This window comes from Rhinopithecus roxellana, chromosome 4, assembly GCF_007565055.1.
Source record: "Rhinopithecus roxellana isolate Shanxi Qingling chromosome 4, ASM756505v1, whole genome shotgun sequence".
Lineage (NCBI taxonomy): Eukaryota > Metazoa > Chordata > Mammalia > Primates > Cercopithecidae > Rhinopithecus > Rhinopithecus roxellana.
In genome coordinates, this window is record NC_044552.1 from 128,476,948 (window position 1) to 128,497,878 (window position 20,931).

General features: G+C 32.8%; 1 protein-coding gene across 9 annotated transcripts in view; it reads left to right on the forward strand.

Moving 5' to 3' along the window:
- PTPRK (protein tyrosine phosphatase receptor type K) overlaps window positions 1-20,931 on the forward strand; it is a 571,158-nt gene that overhangs the window by 516,265 nt on the left and 33,962 nt on the right. For 4 of the 9 annotated variants that reach the window (XM_030929049.1, XM_030929051.1, XM_030929055.1 and 1 more), the window contains exons 14-16: window positions 8,750-8,888; window positions 17,229-17,389; window positions 19,246-19,281. In XM_030929049.1, coding sequence (XP_030784909.1) covers window positions 8,750-8,888; window positions 17,229-17,389; window positions 19,246-19,281 — 336 coding nt within the window. The remainder of the gene's footprint in view (window positions 1-8,749; window positions 8,889-17,228; window positions 17,390-19,245; window positions 19,282-20,931) is intronic. The other 5 variants (XM_030929053.1, XM_010358439.2, XM_030929052.1 and 2 more) reach the window with 3 other exon arrangements.

The following is a 20,931-nucleotide window of genomic DNA, read 5'->3' on the forward strand; positions in this document are numbered from 1 at the left end:
ATGTAAGTTATCTTTGAGATGAAAGCATGATCAATTTAGGCCTGCAGGGTTCCCACAGACTAACATAAAGCAATTAACTCACAATCAAAGGTCATCAAGCATTATTGAAAGTAACTCACTGTGAGAGTTAGCAGAAACAACAGATGTAAATCCTCAAAAAAACTACAGGTATTGAGATTGTCAAATACAAATAGCCTTGTACAAAACCTCTAAAGAAATAAAGTGCAAATCATAAAGATTAACATGGTGCTATCAGGAATAACTAAACAAAGAACCGTTTAACAAGAACCAAATGGAACTTGTAGGAAGGTAAAGCATAATTGTTCAAATTTAAAAATAACCCTTTGGATAGACTTAATAGCAGATTTGGCAAAATGAAGAGATAATTTATTAGCTAGAGTTTAAATCTGAAGAAGTTACCCAGAACAAAACAGAAAAAAGGGCTAAGATGCTCAAGAAGAAGAGAACTATGCCTGGGGATATCTCCATCATATATACAATATATTACAGAACTATAGTAATTGAAATCATGTACTATCAGCACAGAATAGTTTATTTCCTCTAAGAATATAATGGAAAATCCAGGAAGTGACTCATGTACTTATGTAATTTTGATATAGGACAGAAGTGGCTGTGTAGATCATTGGATCAATTCAAAAGTTATGCACAGGTAACTGGGTATGTATGTGGGGAGGGAGGAGGACCTGAAACAGCTTTCTACTATACATCTTGGACTCTTTTAAAACTTTCAAATAAAAAAGAGAATTTTTAAAAAACTCAGGTTTGAAGGGGACTTCTTAAAGAATAGACCCTAACCATAAAAAAGATTGATATATTTGACTTCATTAAAATTAATAGCTGTTATTCATGCCATAAGTAAAGTGGGAAGAAAAGCAACTGATAGCTTTCAGGACACATTACCCCAAAATATGGCACCTTAGCATACTGAATATGTTAACCTGAAAAACATTTGAGAAAGTGACAGAAACAGGAAGATCTCTCTGACCTTCCCTTGAAGCAGATCATAAGACCCTCATAGGAGAAATGTCCTCCTTATAACTAGGGGGGGAAAAAAAAGCACCCTTCTTTCCAAAGATAAGGGACACAGAGAAGAATCTGAACAAACAGGCCTTGCTAAGTTTTCTGCGGTTTACTGTACTAGCTCATACTCTTTACCCTGTCATTGTCCTTTACAACGTCACCCTTCATCAAACCTACTATAAAAACACTCGGGTTTAACTGTTGCATTAGTTCTTCATTTCCTTATGAAGTCTACCATGTCTTGTAAAACTTATATTAATAAATTTGTATTTTTCTCTTCTTAATCTGTCTTTTGTAATAGAGGTCCTAGCCATGAACTTTTAACATCTTAAAGGGAAAGGATGGTTTTCATCCCTTATGCAGTCTGATAGGAGAAGATATTTGTAATACAAATTTCAGTCAAAGCTATATACTGAACATTTCAGAGAAAAAAACAGGTAGAGATGTTTCAAGTATCTCAAAAAGTCATTTTAGTAGTAATCAAATATGTATTACATATCATTTTCTACTGCTCAAGTAGAAAATCAAGAAGGCTGAGAATATGAAGTGGTAAGATATAATTTAATATAATTTAAATGGGGTTGGCATACACTACTGTGGTAAGATATCATTTAAATGGGGTTGGCATACAATGCTGGTGGGAATATAAATTGGTAACAGTTTGGTGTATTATCTTGTAAAGTTTAATATTTACAATCTTTGTTTCATCAAAATGAGCTGGATACAACCCAAGGACCATAGTTTGCCAAGTCCTAAAATAGAGTAAATAGTATTTGAGAAATGGTGGAAGGATTTTTATGATAAGAATATATGAATGGAAGTGTCTCAGAGGACGAGGTTGAAAATGTTGATTGGAGCCTGCTTGTGAAAGGCCTTATGTGTCATAACTTTTGCCTTTTCCTCTTGAATGTAAAGCAATGTAGTCATTTCTTCACATTTACATTTTAGAAAACTCATCCAACTAGCAATATATAGGACAAATCTGAGGTAGCCAACATGGGAAGCAGGAGGACTAGTGAAAAAACAAGACTGGGTCCTGAAGGCAGTCGAAGGTGGGGTGGAGAATTCAGAACCAGTTTCAGAGAGAACTAAGGAGATAGAATCAACTGTGTTTAAGAAGTAAGACAGTACACTAACGCTCTATTTTACCTAATTGAATGAATTTAATGGGAGACTTGATGAAAAATTAATATGCACATTAAAATATTTATTCTTCATTACTATGAAACAAAATCATATTTTACATGTTTTTTACCATTATATACATTCCTAAAACATACTTACTTTATTGCTTTCTTAAACATATTTCTGTCACTTCAGAATTTTATATAGCATTTTGAGCTGTGTTTTTAAAACCAAAACTAATTTAGAGACTCTTAAGACTAGAAGATGCCTTAAGCAGTGTAAAATTAATTTCCAATATCTGCAATATTAATCTGTAATTTTATTTCTTAGTTGTTTAAAGTCTTCATAGACTTTTGCACTATTTTCCACATTGGAAATATTTGGGTTGCATCCATATGATTATTAAAGGAGAATAAATTATTTTCCAACTACTGTTAAAGCACATGGCATTTAGCTGCTCTCTTTTCTCACCAATAAAATCTCTGGTAGACCCTGTTTTAGTCCGTGATCTAATACTGGGCAAGTTTCATAAGATCACATGCGATGAAGAAGCCAAATTACTTAAAAGGATCATTGAGTTAAATAATACACACTTCAAGACGTCCATAAGGTTTAGGCTTCCACTGTGGCAGCCTGTGTAATAAGTAACACGTGCTTTACACAACCTGTCATTGTATATTTATATAATAGGGAGCTAAGATATTTTTTAAAGCTGTTTGTCGATAATTTCATTTTTCCTATTCATAGTTTTTCATTTCTATATAATGGACCCAAAGAACTGACATCTAGGTTATCTCTACCTAGAGCAGCAGCATCTACTCCTATTTCTACTATCCCATGTGTTTTAGTTTATGGAAACCTTTCACACCATTATGTTACGTGCTATTCCTAAAAGCTACACAAGATGGGTAATGTTATTAATTTTATTTTATAGATGAAGGCATTCACTCTAAAAGATTCTCACTTGCTCATTGTCACACAACAGGTAAGAGAATGAGATAAGAATCAAAACAGGGTCTTGCTGATCCAATCCCTTGTGCTTTCGGTGACACTGGACTTTTCTTGCACACTGGTTTGGCGATAGGTGGTGACAGATGGTGGAAACGGTTAGCTCTATAAAGGAATGTAACAAAGGGGCTTGAAATTTCCAGAGACGACTCAAAAATGTTTGTGTCAAGTTCACCTTATGTTAATATCCACAACAGTAAGAGATTTGTCTGATCAGAGACATCCTTGTGTTTTTTAAGGAAGTAACTGATTTTCTATATGCCAATATAACCTACCTTAGGCAGGCTTAGTGGCATTCTTTCATTTATTCAACTAATATTTTCTGTTGTATTGCTCCTTTTTAGGTCCTACTAGAAATTCAATGGTGAGCAAAATAAATATGGTTTCTGCTTTCATGGGCTTTACCTTAACAGCAATGGGAAGCTATTGGAGGGCTCTAATCAGTGCAGTGATATGATACAGTTGAAATCCTAGAAAATACTTGTGCTACAATGTGGGTTTTGAGGTGGAATAGGCAGACAGTATATTCAGAGATTAAACATAGGTGGCTGCTGTGTGATCTGGCTGAGAGATGATACTGATCTGAGTGAAGATAGTAGCAGTGGGAATGGGAAAAGTGAAGACAAAGAATATTTAGGAAGTAGTAATTTTGTAACTCATTGTGTGAGAAAGTGACTGTGCATTCCAGTTTGCCCAAGATAATTCCAGTTTTTGTTTTCCTTCAAAAACATCCCAATTTGAATGATAAATGTTAATCCTAGAGATAAGCAAAGTGGAGGATTCAAGAATGATGCATACATTCCTGGCTTGAAGAACTGTATGAATAGTTTTGCCATTTACTGAAAGGGGATACACTTGAAAAAGAACTGGCATGAGATAAAATTATGAGTTCAGGTTGCACATGGTGTGCTTAAGGTGACTGTCATACATTGACCTGAAGACATATTAATCACATGACTCCTTGGGTCAGGAATTTGGGTTGCAACTTTTATTCAGAGATACATCGATTAGAGAGTGATCAGGTGTCAGGACAGTAACTAAAGAGATGAAAATGGATAAGATCACCAAGCCAAAAAGTATGGAACACAGTGTCAAGAGGCATAGGTCCCTGAGGAACTCAAAGGGGCACCTATTTTTAAGGGATGAGCAAACAAAAATCTGGAAAGGAGAGACCAGAGTCCAAGAAAACTAGGAGGTACCCAAGTTCATGGAAGTCCCAGAAAAAGGGTATTGCAAGAAAGAGGGAGTAGACAGGAATGTCACATGCTATTAAGAGGTCACATAAAATAAGAATAGAAAAGTACACATTGAATTCAGAAACTAGCAAGTCATTAGAAACATTGGTTATGGTGGTTTGGCATGGATGGGGACATAGCCTGCTGGTAGGATTTTAAAGAATGATTGGGACATGAGTGGGAACAGTTTCTCAGATCTATAACTTAGAAAGGAAGAAAGCGCTAATGAAATACCAGGAGTATTTGCAGAATTTGAGTGACAATAATATATCCAAAGACACAATAAGATTACTTAATACATTGTACTTAGAGGCTTCTATCTCTAATGTCCATTATGAAAGTAGAAGAATGAATTTGTCTAATCACAGCTATTAAAATAGTTGTAATTTTTAAAGTAAATTTGTGTGACTTTAAAGCTATTTCATTTTTAAGTACTGGGAGAAAAGACACAATTGATGACGTCACTTTAGCTATTTTTGCCCCCCCAAAATGCATCCTAGAAATTTGCTCAATGAAAATAAAATTGTGCCTTAGTTTTTTTTCTCACTATACAAAGAATTATGCTGCTCTTGGCTTCTGAACACTGGGGATTCCTTATATGTTCTTTGACAGATAAAAAAAGGTAAAGATTTATGGTGAAGGAAAGCTTTTCTGAAAACGGTGCTCCACATTGTCTTTGTGTATGTGCATAAGTTATAAACAGAAATCAGGGGCCCCACCACTATTAATAGCTTTTTGCTCTCTTTGAAGAAAATGGAAAATGCTCACTTAGGGGCTACTGGTTGTATTTCCTTTAATGAATCTTCTAAGCGTGAATGATTTTAAATAGGATATTTATGTTCCCCGATTATAGCAGGCCAAGAACTTTAAAAGATACATGTGATTAAAATATCCAAACTAATAAATCTATACAGACATATTTAGTGAAAACTACTGTTCATGGTAGTAATAGTAATGATAATAATAAATGCCACCGCTAAAGACTTTGAGGAGAATTCACAATTAAGGAAAACAACCACCAAATCACATGTACTTGGAGAATTTGATTAGACTTCTATACTTCAGCTTAATAATTATGTTGAAGATTAGTGAACAACTCTTGGCACAAGAATTGTCATCATGACAGACAGGCAGCCTTACCCAACTCAAACAAATAACTTAATGGGCTTTTTTTCCTTCATTAACCACATGTTGAATGTGAATTGAAGTCCAGTCTTTAACAAAGACATATAGACTATGACTTTAAAGTAATATCTCTGATTTGCTTAATAGATTATGAAAGTCTTAATGCTTTGTACTCTTGGTACACTTGCAAGCGTTTTAGTATCTATGTTAAAAAAGTTACTTTCAGATTTGGCTTTTTATTTCTGGAAATATGTTTACATGAATTCATTAACCTATCTGTATTACTTGTAAAACCTTAAAAATTTCTTCATCCCCTAACTTTGAAATTGTTTGACCCATCACCCTCATGTCAGTTTTGTTATTTTATTACTAAATCTAGGTAGTAGTATTAAAGCTGCTGTTCTTACTTCATGATGATAGTTTATATTTGCACCTACATAATTATATATATTATGTTTGTACCCATATACATTATCTGCTTCTGGTGGGGAAGAAGCATCTCTGAAGATTTTTGTAAAATGTAGCATATGCCACTCATAGTATAATATATTTAGAAAATTATACCATAATAGCATGTATTTTAACTGTTATGAAAAATGCTGACCTCATTAAGCAAGAACTGCTCTTCCAGAGAATTTTCAGAAACATTTGATTCGATAACTCAGATATGTCAGAAAATCACTAAGGGATCATTATCATTAGCCCCTGAAAGCCAAGTGTCTCACAGAACCTGAAGAAAGTAGTCTTTGATTAGTGAATAATGATGATTTGTTGCATGGACTAAGGCTTTTTTTCTAGGGATTTCTACATCAAACATTCTGTTTCTCTTCCTATTTGAAGTAGTATCTCTGCCAAACCAATGTAATTTAAGAGTTACAAGCAATGACTATGTTCCTTTTAGGTTTTTTCATTCTACTTTGTAATATACCTGTTTTCAATAGCTACATATATAGAGATATAGATATATGTATTTATTTCTGAAGTTGCCCTGGAAAGGAAAAGATTTCTAACATATTTACTACATGTTTTGGTAAACTGAACCATAAAATAATTTGAAAGCCTTGAGGTACCTCTGTTCATAATTATGAGGTTAGAAATTCCCTACAGCCAGAATATATGGAAAGTGTCAAGTCAGAAAGGGAATCTTCCTTAGTTTCCCAAAATATACCAGCCAAAGGCTTGCTTTTTCAGCTTGAGAATAATAGTTACCAAATCTAGTCTATGGAGAAGTTTTTATGCAATTGAAATAAGATAAATTAAGACAGTTATAGTGAATTGTTTTACAAAGTTAACGGTTCTGATGCTTTTATTTGAACTATGTCTTTCTCACCGGTTTAGCTTTAAATTACCATTTTATATAACAATATTTACATTAGATGTATTTTTTCTGTCAGATTTCTTACTTTGAGAAATTAATAGTTAACCTCAACAGTCTCCTTTTGGCAGAATCTGTGGCTGGTGGGAAAACTGGAGCAGATACTTGGATGTATAGAACTATGGGTTGGGGGAGTGTAGAGCAGCCAAGAGGAGAAGGTAAAGAAGAAAGGATCGCTGACTGGCCCTCTTAATAAATTGATTAATGGTAGTCTTAATAAATTGAGGGCCAGTCAGCGATCCTTTCTTCTTTACCTTCTTCTCTTGGCTTCTCTACACTCCCCCAACCCATAGTTCTATACATCCAGTGATTTATAAATACATCCATAAAACAACTAAAAGAAAACAAAAGTAAAAATTTTATTTTCAATGGGGAAAATGCTTTATTTTATAAGCATAAAAATAGGGGAAGAATCATAAATATCTGATGGGGTTGACTATGGGAAACTTTTTGAAAATTTGTTTTTGAAAAACACAATTTAAAGCCTGTGAATTAAGCTCTACTTGGATGATTTTGTATTGTTTTCTCTGTTACATCTGGGTCTTGATTCTGGTGCTGTATGTGAGGAGCCTCCAGTATGTAGCACCTTGTCTGGATTCTGAACAATTTAAGAAATAAAACAGAAATTAAAAAAAAAAAAAAAAAAAAAGAAAGGATCAGAATGTAGACAAATGGTTGATTTTTAAGAGCTAGTTAACAAATTGTCCATTGGAAAGATACGAGGTTAGGTTTAGAGATTTCTTTGTGTGTCTGTTCATGTGGACACCATCTCTTGACTCCAAGTGCAAGGCGCTGTGCTGGGTGCTTCAAGGCAGTTTCCCAAATGTGTCTAATCCTGCGAATCACCTGGACTCTTATTACACCAATTTTTAGCAGTAGGAGCCATGGATTTGGAAACATTGAGAAATTGTGCTTTAAAAGACAGAAGATATATTAGATTTTTTCTTTGCTCTTGAGCAATTTATAAACTATCCTTATCTTTCTAAGCCTCAGTTCCTTTATCGATAAAGTGTAGGTAGTAATACTTTCCTTGTCAATTTTCAAGGTAAATGAGGTAAAAGGAAAATGTCTGCAGAGAGTTACTGGGGGTTGTAAAGGAGTTAAAGTTTATAATTTTAATTGATTGTGTGTATGATGAGTAGCCAGATGGTTTTGAGGAAGAAAGGAAGTTAGGGCATACAAAGAAGTTTTTAAAAATAATCATCTTCTCCAAGTTGTTTCCCAAGTTTATTATCTGGGTTTTATTTAATAAAATAATGTGAAATATTCCTTGATGTGTTTGTTTTTCTTTGCCTATTCTCCTCTTGTGCCAACTCAACTATTCATCTCAAATTATATATATTAAATCATAAACTCATGCTTCTAGCAGTTATACTAGACATTTATTAAACTTAACCCTTCTGTCCCAAACAAGTGTCATTACTACTGCCTTAAAGCACCAAGCATACCACTTGGCATTTGAGTCAAGAAGCATTTGCTGAATTGACTGATAAACCTCTAAATCTGACCCCATTTCTTTCCAATATACTAGTTGCTAGAAAACTTTATGTTCTGACTTTCAAGGACACTTGGGGAAAACTAGTTCATCATTCTCTTTGATATTTATTTCGGAGGTTTGTTTTATTTTTTGTATTAACAAAACCTCTTGTCAGAAAGATTTCCTTACCTCGACCCTAAATCTCATATTGTATTTTAGCATGCTTCTGTATTTACATTGTGAAATTATTTTTATTAATATACAGTAAACAAGTTGTGTTTATTGGGGGTGATTACTGGGAATAATTTTTTTTCTGTGATTATTAGCTTCTTTCTGTAACTGATTTTTTTTTAATTCATTTAGCAGCAGCAACAGAAGAACCAGAAGTGATCCCAGATCCCGCCAAGCAGACAGACAGAGTCGTGAAAATAGCAGGAATTAGTGCTGGAATTTTGGTGTTCATCCTCCTTCTCCTAGTTGTCATATTAATTGTAAAAAAGAGGTAAGGCCTAATATTGTCCGGTCCTCCTCACGTACCATTTATGTCACTGGTTTTAAAAACCTGTTTTTCTCAAGATCCTTTAAATTAGAACAAACAACAAGAAGAAACTTTTAATTTTAACAATGTTGTCAGCACCTGAGTCTATTGGACATGCTCTCTAATAAATTCTTATTTGGTTATTCGCAATTTAATTTTGGATATAAAACATATGCTTTTTGTTAAGTTGATCTAGAAATTAATATCTGAATTTAAATTTCTCAAATGCGAAGGTACTTGAGATAATTTGTCTTGTATTTGAAGTGTTATTATTAACAATGGCAAAATATGGATTTATTGTGATACTTGGGCTGTGGTCTAGGAATTATTTTGTGCTCTTTTAATGTATTTTTCTACATCTTGGCTACAAATAAGATATGAGAAGAATATAAATATTATTTAGTAAAATTGTACATTAAATATTCATTGACTAAAAATTTTAGCCTTTTAAAATAGAGAGTAAATTGTTTTAATTGAACACTAATTTTTTATACTATATCAACCATTATCACCATCTTCTGGAATTACTTGAAAATATTAAGACCTACTGGAATTTAAACTGAGCTTTGCTCTGGAGACCAAAGTATATTCCTGATGAAAAGCCTTTCAAAGTACACAGTTTTTGTAATTTCAGCTGTTTTACATTATATAAAATGTCATCAATCTGTAAGGCATTGTCTTGGAAACTAATATAGCACTCTAATCCTTCCCATTGTGTATTTGGGATAATGCTACAATTTGGAAAGACTTTAAAAAAAAAATCTTTATAAGCAAAAGTACAGTCCTAAAATAGTTTGGTGTATAGAAGTGGTTGTAATCAATGAATTCTATTGAAAAATATAACAAATGATGTTGCTTATATTACATTAAATTATCTAGTTTACTATTATACTTATTTTATACTTGAAATAAAGCATTAACATTATAGATAAGACTCATACTACATGTTTTAATGATTCCATCAGAGTTTATTTTAATATATTGCCTCTTTACGATTATCCCCTGGAGATATATATGTTGGAGAAGACACATCTGCATTAGAAACATTAGGTATGCATTATAGTGTTTTGTGTTAAATTAGCTACATACGTGCTTTCCCCAAATAGTGCTTTCTCTTGCTGTTGTCTCCCTCTGTGGTTGGAAAATACATCATATGTGAGGCAAAAGTTTTAAGTATTTTAGCAATAAAAATTTGCCAGTAAAGATCAATAAAAATCACCAAATGTAACCTTCAGACCTTATGTCTCTGTTTAGTTTAAATTTGGTATTTGGAGACTTAAGTAAACAGTTTAGATAGCAAATTTAACAAGCATTGTTTAACAATGTTCTTCAGATTGGATATAAACATGAAAGTGACTTCTAATTATGTCCTCATATTCAGTTAGAATTGGGCTATTCAGTTTTATTTGAAAGCATTCATTTGTCTTGATAACCCTCCCTATCCAGGCCTCTGATTTAGCAATAATGAAAAAAAATTGAAAAATAAACTTCCTAAAGTATGCTAAAACCATCACTAAGCAAGATTTTGGGGGAAGGTGAAATGCTCTGACAGCTCTCTAAAGTTGTATGACAACTTGATTTTCTGGTTCATATATTAAATGGTTAAGTTAATGAGCCTCTCTATTAAAATATTTAACATTTGAGCTTTCATAATTATGCTTTGATTGTCTTTTGATGGAAAGTATGCTAGGGCTTTTGCTTCTGTTCCTCACCATCACCTTTATATCCAGGAAAACCTGCACTTTTTTAGAGAGATCAGGTTTCATTATTTAGATATGTTACCTTCTAATATATAGTATGTATATCTACATTACTTGAATTTCTTACTTACCAAAGCCACTTTGTAATGACTTTTACTCATATGTACCGTGTGTCACACATGTAACATATATGCTTTAATCACAAGTATGTTTATCATACATATAAAAAAGTATAGATATAGCAGCATTGCATTGGATATTATCATCAAGTATAGCTTAAAACTATTAATATAAAATGTTTCCCTTTTAATATATAAATTTATAATAAAAATAATGGAAAAACAAATTACTTTAGTCTCTTATCTAGATTTAGTGTTAAGTTTGACTTTATCCCTCACTGGGATGAATATATGTAGATATATTTCTTGTGGGGAAAACAGTTCCATGTCTTTTTGGTTGTTTTGCAAAAGGATGGTGTGTAATTCAATTGAGTAAAGTTTTACAGCTAAGGATATATATAAAGTAAGTTTTTAGGCTAAGAAAAGGGATATTGCATCTTTCAAAACGCAATGTCATTTTTTTAATTTAATCGCTATTCAATTATTTCCAAATGTATGCCATTTTTCATTGGTTGTGTATTATATTTTACATGCACAGCATGAACACATTAATAACTCAAACATAAATTTGAAATTATGTTTCAATACAGTAAATGTTTGTGTATGATATTATGTTCACATGCATCTACTGTAGAAGTATCTTTGTGTATATATAGTATATGGTATATATGTATATTCACATAACATATGTATATACCTATGTACCATTAAGATATAATAACTTGTTTGTAGAAATTTAGGTGTTATTCTGTATATATGATATATTAATATGGTAAATCTTTATGTTTTGTATCTAAAGAAAAATAATCTATATAGTACACAAGTTCTAAGCACAGCTGTTCCATCTGTCACATATTTAGATGGTAATGGATATTATGCTTAACTGCATGTTGAAAATACACAATCCATTTAATTTTTCAATTTTTTGGCAATAAGAAATATCAGCATGTTATTTTTTCCAAATTATGTATTTTAAATTTTGTTTTTAATTGCATATGTCTGTTTAATTGCATGGCAAAAAAAAAAAATCTAACAATGCATGAGCAAATTGAAATGCAAAGCAAAAAAAACATGAATTTTCTTTTCTTTTCTTTTCTTTTTTAACGCACATTTTTCTGCTTTATTGAATGTGACAGAGTCATGCTTTTCATTCACCATTGCTTCTCTTTTTCCACTGTCTGTGATTTGCTTGCCAGGAGGAGCTACTATTCTTACTCCTACTACCTGTAAGTAGAAAATGGGTGATGTACAACTTTACATGTGTTAAGGATGCAGTATCCCTTTTCAAAAACAAAACAGAATGTTTGCAATTTTGGTGACATTTTAAAAAAAAGTTTTTTCAGACTCTAAAACTTAAACTTTATTACCTATTTTGCCAATCTTTTTAAAAAGGGATATTGTATTTCTGTTTGTCCAGCTACTTTTAATTTATTTATAATTTTCCATAAGTAGCTTTAGTCTAGAGCCAAAAACATCATTTATTTACTAAAGTTAAACCTGTACCTTATCTTAGCAATATGACACTTCACTCATCTGGTAAAGAAGAGATAGTGGTTGTAACTCACAAATCACTATCTTTATGTAGCATCGTTATGTCTGACAAAATGAGCCAAGTGGTGTATTTATGGAACACTCAAAATGCCTTCATAGGATGCAAATTAGTTCAGGTCTGCATGTGATAACATCTGTTTCTGTATTTCTAGGAATCCAGGATGGGTTATAACTTCAGAACATCTTTGGTCTGGCCATTAAGGCAATCATTGTGCTTTTGTTAAAGAAAAAAAAAGTAGAAAAATCATGGTGTTGCAGCAACAAAGAAATAAAAATTCTTTTTAGAGAAAAAAAAAAATGAGTTTATTGTAACTTAAGTAGGACAAATGTTTCCTAAAACTAGAGCCAAAAAAACCTTTGTCAACTAGGAACTAGGAACAGATATAGGCATCGCATTGCTCCTTTTCTCTTCCAAAGTCTGTAACTCTTCCGAGACTCAAGCATGGTTTGTTCATTTGGATAAGGATGGAGAAGATGGTCCATTCTATTTCCTGAGTCATTTTCAGCTTATCACCTAATATGCCGGAGTAGTTTTTCATCTAAATCAAGGGAACATTACAGCAAGGCATTCTTGGACTTTGCTTGACCAGTATTTGATCCAACACCTTTCAAGGTTTAAAGATTGAAATTAAGTATGTTTGGGGCACATATCCCACAGCATTTAAATCACTAGGTAAATTGAAGCTAGCTTTACAACAAAACCTTTGTAAGAGTCTCGATTCTCCATGACTATAACACAGTTCTGCCAACATTTCAAATATTATAAAAGCTTTGCTTCCTAAAATCTGCTAAACCAAGCAGCTGTACACTAACAGTGCTCCTAACTTATTGTGATGAATCACAATATCCTTGTTAAATTATGTTTGATGAAGCCAGAGATAATCAACTGTACCGTTTCATACAATGATGGAGCACTTTCCCCCTTTATGGCCCACCCATATATCCACCTGCAGAAGTTTATGCTGTTGGCTGCTTTCATAATGAAAGTCATTTGCACATCTGTCAAACTCAAACTAGTTGCAAAATGAATTGCTTAACTCTTCTGAAGTGCACATTATATATGCTCGTTGCTCAGGAGGAGACAAAGCATCAAACATACTGGAATCAATAAGTATTTCATTATGAGACTGTCAATAGCTTAACATTAACCATTGATGCAGCTCTGATGTTAAAATGGGATTCCTTTTTTGATGGATGGACAACATTTCTGTGTTCCAGACAATGTAACAGGTTATACTAATATTATTGTAGTACATAGGGTTACTGGCAATTTTAATCATAACTACAGAGATTATCACAGAGATATGCTTTTAAAGGCTGCTTAACCATACCTAGTGATGCTTATCTGGATTACAGGGATTTTTAAAGATAAAAATAGATAAAAATCAGAGTAGAGCTTAAAAGAAAACCAGATGTGATCTTTGAGCTAATATTCATTGGCATTGTCATAGTAACTATCTGTTTTTGATCAAAACACTTAACACTGATGTTAATTTTTCTTTGTTTTAGAAGAGCCTGAATGAAAGCCTACCTCACAGGGTTGTTGTGAGGATTAAGGTATAAAAACCAAGCTCATAATTCATGGCTGGCAGATATTAACAAAGGTTATATTCCCCCATAATTTGTCAACTAATCTAGGTTTGTGAATCTGAAAAGTTAAAGTCCTTCATTGCATGAAAATTTAAACCTGTCATGTATTTAACAAATTCATTACTTCTTGTTTTTCTCCAATCATGAAATACATATAAATTACACATATTTTAAAGTAAAGCCTCAGGGTTTAAATTTGTCTTTTCTATTGACTTTGAACTGCCCATCTTCAAAATTTTAACATTATTTTGAATCCAAATTTCAGTTTGTTTTTTGTCAGTGCTATTTTTATTCAGTTCAGTCTCTTATATTTTTTGAGAAATGAATTTATTCTTCTTATCCTAGAAACATAGATTGGAAGGTATTTCCTAAGGCAATTTTTGCTGTTTTAAAATTTACAAATGGCAAAATATTTTTTCTTTCTTTTTTTTTTTTTTTTTTTGAGAAGGAGTCTCGCTCTGTCACCCAGGCTGGAGTGCAGTGGCCAGATCTCAGCTCACTGCAAACTCCGCCTCCCGGGTTTACGCCATTCTCCTGCCTCAGCCTCCCGAGTAGCTGGGACTACAGGCGCCCGCCACCTCGCCCGGCTAGTTTTTTGTATTTTTTTAGTAGAGACGGGGTTTCACCGTGTTAGCCAGGATGGTCTCGATATCCTGACCTCGTGATCCGCCCGCCTCGGCCTCCCAAAGTGCTGGGATTACAGGCTTGAGCCACCGCGCCCGGCCGGCAAAATATTTTTTCTATATATTTTGCTGAAATTTAGAACAACTAGTGTTCAACTGCTAGAGTAAGTAGTGGTGTATATTAACTAGTGTTCAACTGCTAGAGTAAGTAGTGCCACTTTGAAATGTGGCAATTTAAAAAGTGTAAGCAACCAGATACAGTGTAAGAGCTCAGGCTTTAGAACCAAGTCATTTTTCATTGCTTATTAGATAAATAACCTTGGGCAAGTTATTTAACTCCCCTGAGCCTCATTGAACTTATCTATACAATTAGAATCCTTGTGCCTTTTTCAGCAGATTGATCTGAGAATTGAGTTAACAAATGAAAAGTGCCAAGTCTATAACAGGCCTAATTCATCAATTCAACAAGTATTTACTGAAGCCTGTTACATGCCAGACACAGAGTCAAGTGCCAAGGCTATGCAGATCATCCTTCTCTTTGTGGAGCACATAGTGGGGAAAACAATTGAAAGATATTCGCACTTTTCAGTCAGTAACACTCATTACAGGGGAAGAATGTGGTAGTATAGAAAATACCTAGCCTAACTTGAGAAAGGCTGCTTTAGAGTCAGTCATGTAAAACCTCCCTGATGAAGTGTCTATTACACTGAGACCGAACAGATAGAAGTTAGCCAGATATTACAGGCAAAAAAATGTTGCAGGTTAAAGAGCAAACATCCTGTATGATGGCCTAGCGGGAAGTTTGGAAAGTGAAAGTCCGTAGGCTAAATGTGACCTTATGATGTTTCATGTGGCCCATACACTGTTTCAAAAAATAAAACCACTTGAAAAAATCAAGAAAGTTAACATCAACAATCAGATTCATGACTTGTCTTAAAAAATAAATAAATAAGCCAGAAGTTCAACACTGGGATCAAATACCAGTAGTCACTTAGGCAAGTTGCCCCTAAACTGCTTTCCGATTCTTCATTACCCTTCCTTATGGTATCTTGCCACTGACAGCAGCACTCATTTATATTACCTGTCTGAAACCTACATATTCATAAAGGATTTTTACCCTCAAACCTAGAAAAAGATTAATAGTTCTTTGAATATATAGCGCAAATGTTGCTAATAAATGATGGTGGTGATGGTGTCGTGGTAGTTATGTTGGTGGTGGTGATAGTTCTTGTTACACTTTGTCGTTGTTTTCTTATTACCGATACTGTGATTCTGTGATTATCGTTATTTATTATTTCTAAAATAGCTATCTCCATCCCCAAATCTTAGCTTATGACTATCTTAAACAACATAGTGTCAGATCTGCTGTGTACACGTGTCGTGTGTGTTGTGTATGTACTGCCTTGAGGCCAAGTACTATAATTCTCAGAGAAAAATATCCTGCACTGGAATAGTCCTCCAATTGCTAGATTTATGTTTTAAAGGAGAAGCCTTCATACATAAGCTCAGTGTATTAAATGAGCCTTTGTAGTGTTTGTAGTACATTTACTTTGGTTTGGATATTAATATGAGGATCAGAAGAAAATGGCTTAGCTTATAATCTAGTGGAGGATTGGTGTTCTTAAAACAACTAAAGAATATTTCCAAGGCAATATAAATTGCTGCCATAAACTTAGTAACATAATTTGTCTATTGCAGGCTTTTAGAGTACCTTTATTTATATATTAATTTTCTTGTTAGTGTGATTTAAATATTTTATGTGCCTTTAATAGCCCTTTTTCTTGGATGTTTCATGTGTAACATTCACAAAGAACTAAAATATATTTTACATCCATGACATGTAAGATGAACATGCCAATATTTGAGTAGTTCATAATTCTAATGCTGTTATTAGCCAATCTCTTAAATCATATGCCTTTCTGCATTTATAAAGCATTGCTGTAGTTAGTTGATAGTACATCATATGGTTCTAATTAGAAAACACATTTTTAATATTTGACCATGTGAGTATTCCAAGATGATAATTTGCGTATCTTTCCATTCCATTTTTTAAAACTTTTCTCAGTACTTTTCTTACACAGTATATGATTTAATCCCATATATTCATGTGTACTAGAAATTTTCTAGCAGTGGTTTATTCTAAAAGTCTTCAGATTAGCTTCTGATTAATGCTGTAAATATATTGCTAAATATATTAATGCTACACATTGCATTTTTAATAATAGCACAGAGAATGAAGAATGGGACATGTCTTTGTTTTAATTTGGTGGCTACAGTAAAACAAATTTGAAAAGTTAGTCATGTTATTTCTAAAAGGAACTAAAAGTTGATCAAAAGAATTAATTACCCAGGAGGAATATCAAAACTTGACTTTAGCTTAAATATTTATTGAATTACTCTAGTAAGGAGGTATTTATTTTGCTTTTAATAAATATAATTATATTTTATGATATTTAAGAGAATAAAATACAGGAAATGATGAGAGATTTGGGTTGACAGCTTGAATATTGAAGTATGCATCTGACAAAATACTTTTATAGCAAGGAACAAATATAATTGTTTGAATGTCAAACTTAATTCCTGAAATTGTGACCAGTGCTTGGGGTTTCTAAACCATGTTTGTAACATTATCCTCGGGCTCACCTGAACTACTTATTGCTGGTGTTAGCTCTCCTTCAAGCCTCAAACACTAAGGATTCCGTTTTGTATTTGCCTTGGCAGCAAACTTGCTAAAAAACGCAAAGATGCCATGGGGAATACTCGGCAGGAGATGACTCACATGGTGAATGCAATGGATCGAAGTTATGCTGATCAGAGCACTCTGCATGCAGAAGATCCTCTTTCCATCACCTTCATGGACCAACATAACTTTAGTCCAAGATGTAAGTTTTTCATTAAAGTTTTAATAAATGATGTTACGGCTCATTAAGTTCACTTTGAATTCTGCACATTACCTTTTGAATAATGAGAGAGAGTAAGGAAGTGAGGGGAGAAGCAGCTAGAAAGAAGAGAAAGAGATGGAGGATATTATGGAATTTACAAGAAGGGTTCTCATCAGGATTGATATTGGATTTAGTTTAACTTCAAACTCTATGAATTTTATTACTGTATCATAAGAGATATTCCAAACATATACCACTCAGTTCATAGCACATGTCATTGCTTTAAGTGAAAATACATGATTGCCTACAAAAAGTTAGCTCATGTCAGAATTTATAATGCTTTTTCCATTTGCATCTTTCTTTGTGTAAGATGAAAGACTCTTTTGAGATAAGAGGAAACGGTAATTCTGGGAATTATTGACATAGGTAAAATCATGCCATTAAAGTAGTATATTGTAGACTCCTGGAGAATTGCAATACTGAAAAGTTAACTCAGGAAAACGTTAGTCTACGTGCTCTCAAGTATCTGCTGTGAAGTCCAAAAGTGTACTTGAATTGGGGGATTTGCAAGGAATAGTGAAATTCATCCATCCATCTGTCTTGAAAATTCCTAATGTTGGTCTATGAAGGCAAGGCTTTTAAAATATTTCCACTGAAATACAGTTTAAAAGCAGGTGACTTTAATAATTACCCCAGAATCAATATTACTGTTTATTTTCAAATTTCATATGAATGTTATATTCTGTTCTATAGTGCATCTGTTTAAGTTAGTTAAGTTTAAGTAAAATTGTCTAACTTTGTTTCTTCAAATCCTCAAGTAAAATTGATGCTTGAAGCAGGCAAATCAGGTATATCTCTTGAGTATACTGGCCTTGTATAACTTGGGCCTTATGACATTTGGCTCAGATCTCAGAGATATGCACACCCCAATTTGGAAAACATGGGTATAAGCAAAGAAACAATAGAAGTATTATCTCCTATACAAACTATGAACATATGTAGTAGTAAGATTGAAAACAAAGTATTTGTAGGTTGTATGCTTGTATGTCTTTTCAGAGAGGGAAGGTTTTTTTCTGAATTGTTCAGCTTGGTGAAATTTTTCAGTAACTATTGGATCTAAAATGAAGCCCATCATTTTCTATGTATATATGTATACCAAATTAGTAGTTAGGAATGCTATACGTGAGTCATTTTGGAATTTAGTTATAATCATGACAGTGTCTTTCAGATCTATTTTATTTTTATTTCACTATAGATAAATGATGGAGAAAAACGTAAAATACTATTACTGTTGAAAGTAAGTTTTGCTGAAAATAAAGATGTATCATCTCCTTAACTACTAATTTAATATTTAATCACTTAAGGGTTTGAAATGATTCATGCTTCACAAACTTGTCTATCTATTGCCTATGTTAGGACCTTATTTGAAAGTTTGAATTCTGCAGTGTAACTATAAATATCCACTTACGAACTTAGAGAAAGGATTAAATCTATTTCCCACAGCTAACTGAAAAAAAATTGTTTGGAATGAATATGAGATAATTATTTCTTTAAATACCTTACATTTGATAGATCTAAAATACGTGTTTTTTTTCCTTAATTTTTGTAATGTCAGGTTGGATTTTCTGGCTTTTTAAATTAAACAGAGTTCTGAACTATAATTATAGATACACCTTTCTTGATGTTTAGATATAACGCAAGCTGGGAGAGAAAATTTTACATTTGCAGAATACAGTAATCTGAGAAAATTTAATAATTATATTTCTTAAAAAAGCATAAATCTATTTTAAAGAAAAAAGATTTTAAAAAACAATTTTAGAGCAATATATTCCTTCATGAGCTTTGTTTTCCTGCAGTGCCCAATGATGCACTTGTACCGACTGCTGTGTTAGGTGAGGCCCTAAATCTTTATCATCTTTTCATTGCATGGATCACACCTCCTTGCATGGGTTTGCCCACATACAGATTATTTACAGTGCAGGAGGCAGCTTGATTTTGAAAATAGACAGCCATAATATTATCAAAGAGAGCAACTGTGTTCAACCCAATATCAGATCTAGTGGATTTCAGATTAACAAGGCATGCTATTTAATGTATTCTTTAATTCTTGGTTGTTAGATTTGGAGCAGAAGTACAATGGCCCTTAATGTAAAACTAATATTAACATGTCAAAATTAGTAGAATGAAGCCAAATGCATACATCTCAGGGTCCAGTGTTGCTTGAATAACTAGTTTATATGTAAAAGTCTACCTAATGGAAAGGAATGTTTCTAAATCCTCCTAATTTATAACCACAAAAGAACAAATTTACAAGTGAACATTAGGATTATGTGCATTTGCTTTAGCTTTTGTCTTTATTAAGACTATTTTAATGTAGGTAAAGTTGCTAAAATCTTGATGTGGGGTTAGACATTCTACATGAACCTTATCTGATAAGTAGTGTTACCTTTCAAGAAATTTAGAACAAGCTACTTGGGTTACCACTGTATAACATCTAATAAAACTGCTATTGCTAATGACAATTAAGGCTTTTACAGATGTAAAATTATATTATTTTTTAAGTCTACCTATATATTTAAGAATGGAATGGGTTTCATTCCACTTTGTACCCTATTCCTTGACTAATTATACACCAATGATTAGTAACCAGCTTGCCTACATGTTCATAGGTTCCATATCAATTTTACCAGTGTTTCTAGTTAAGCTTTAACCAAAGAAATGTGGAAATTATCACATAAATATATCTTGTAAATTCCCAAATGTCATGTTTGTTATTTATATTTAATATTTCTTGTGAACATAAAACTTTAACTCATTTTATGCTTGTATTTTGGTTATCCATACAATCAATGTTAAATTGAATTTTTAAAATATTTTGGAACAACACAACTAACTCAGGTAGAATATACCTCTCATTCACTAAAATAAATATTTAAAATTATAATTTTATAATTACTATGAAGGATATATATTCTTAAATAATCTGAAAAGTCAATGTTCTTCATCTCTACTTGCACTCTCCCTTTGATGTCCACCAATAATGGTTAAGAAGTGAACTGGGGATTTGCCCCAGGGAGTGATCTGATCACACAGGGAGGAGCCATAAATGATGATCACTGGGGATCATTAAGGAGACATCAGATGCCTCCGAAAATGTCATCTTCTGCTAAGCACTGTAGAATGCTGTCAGTATAAAGTTAATACATTTCAATTAAAATATTGATAACTAATTGGAAAAAATTAGTTGCTTCAATGCTAAGTTTCATTACAATAATTTTCTACACATATGTAAAGTCCAAGTCTCATTCGTCCTGTAGATTTACAATATGAACTCATAAAAATACCTTACATCTTTGTTTTCCCATCTGTAAAACAGTATAATAATTCCTACCATACCTTTTTCACAGGATTTTATTATAAAGAGAAAATTAGATCATGTGTATGAGTTTTATAAACTATAAATAATTATTATAGTAATTTTCCCTGTGAAAAAGGATTTTCATGTTTAAGGAAAGTCAAATTTAACACAATAGAGTCATGAA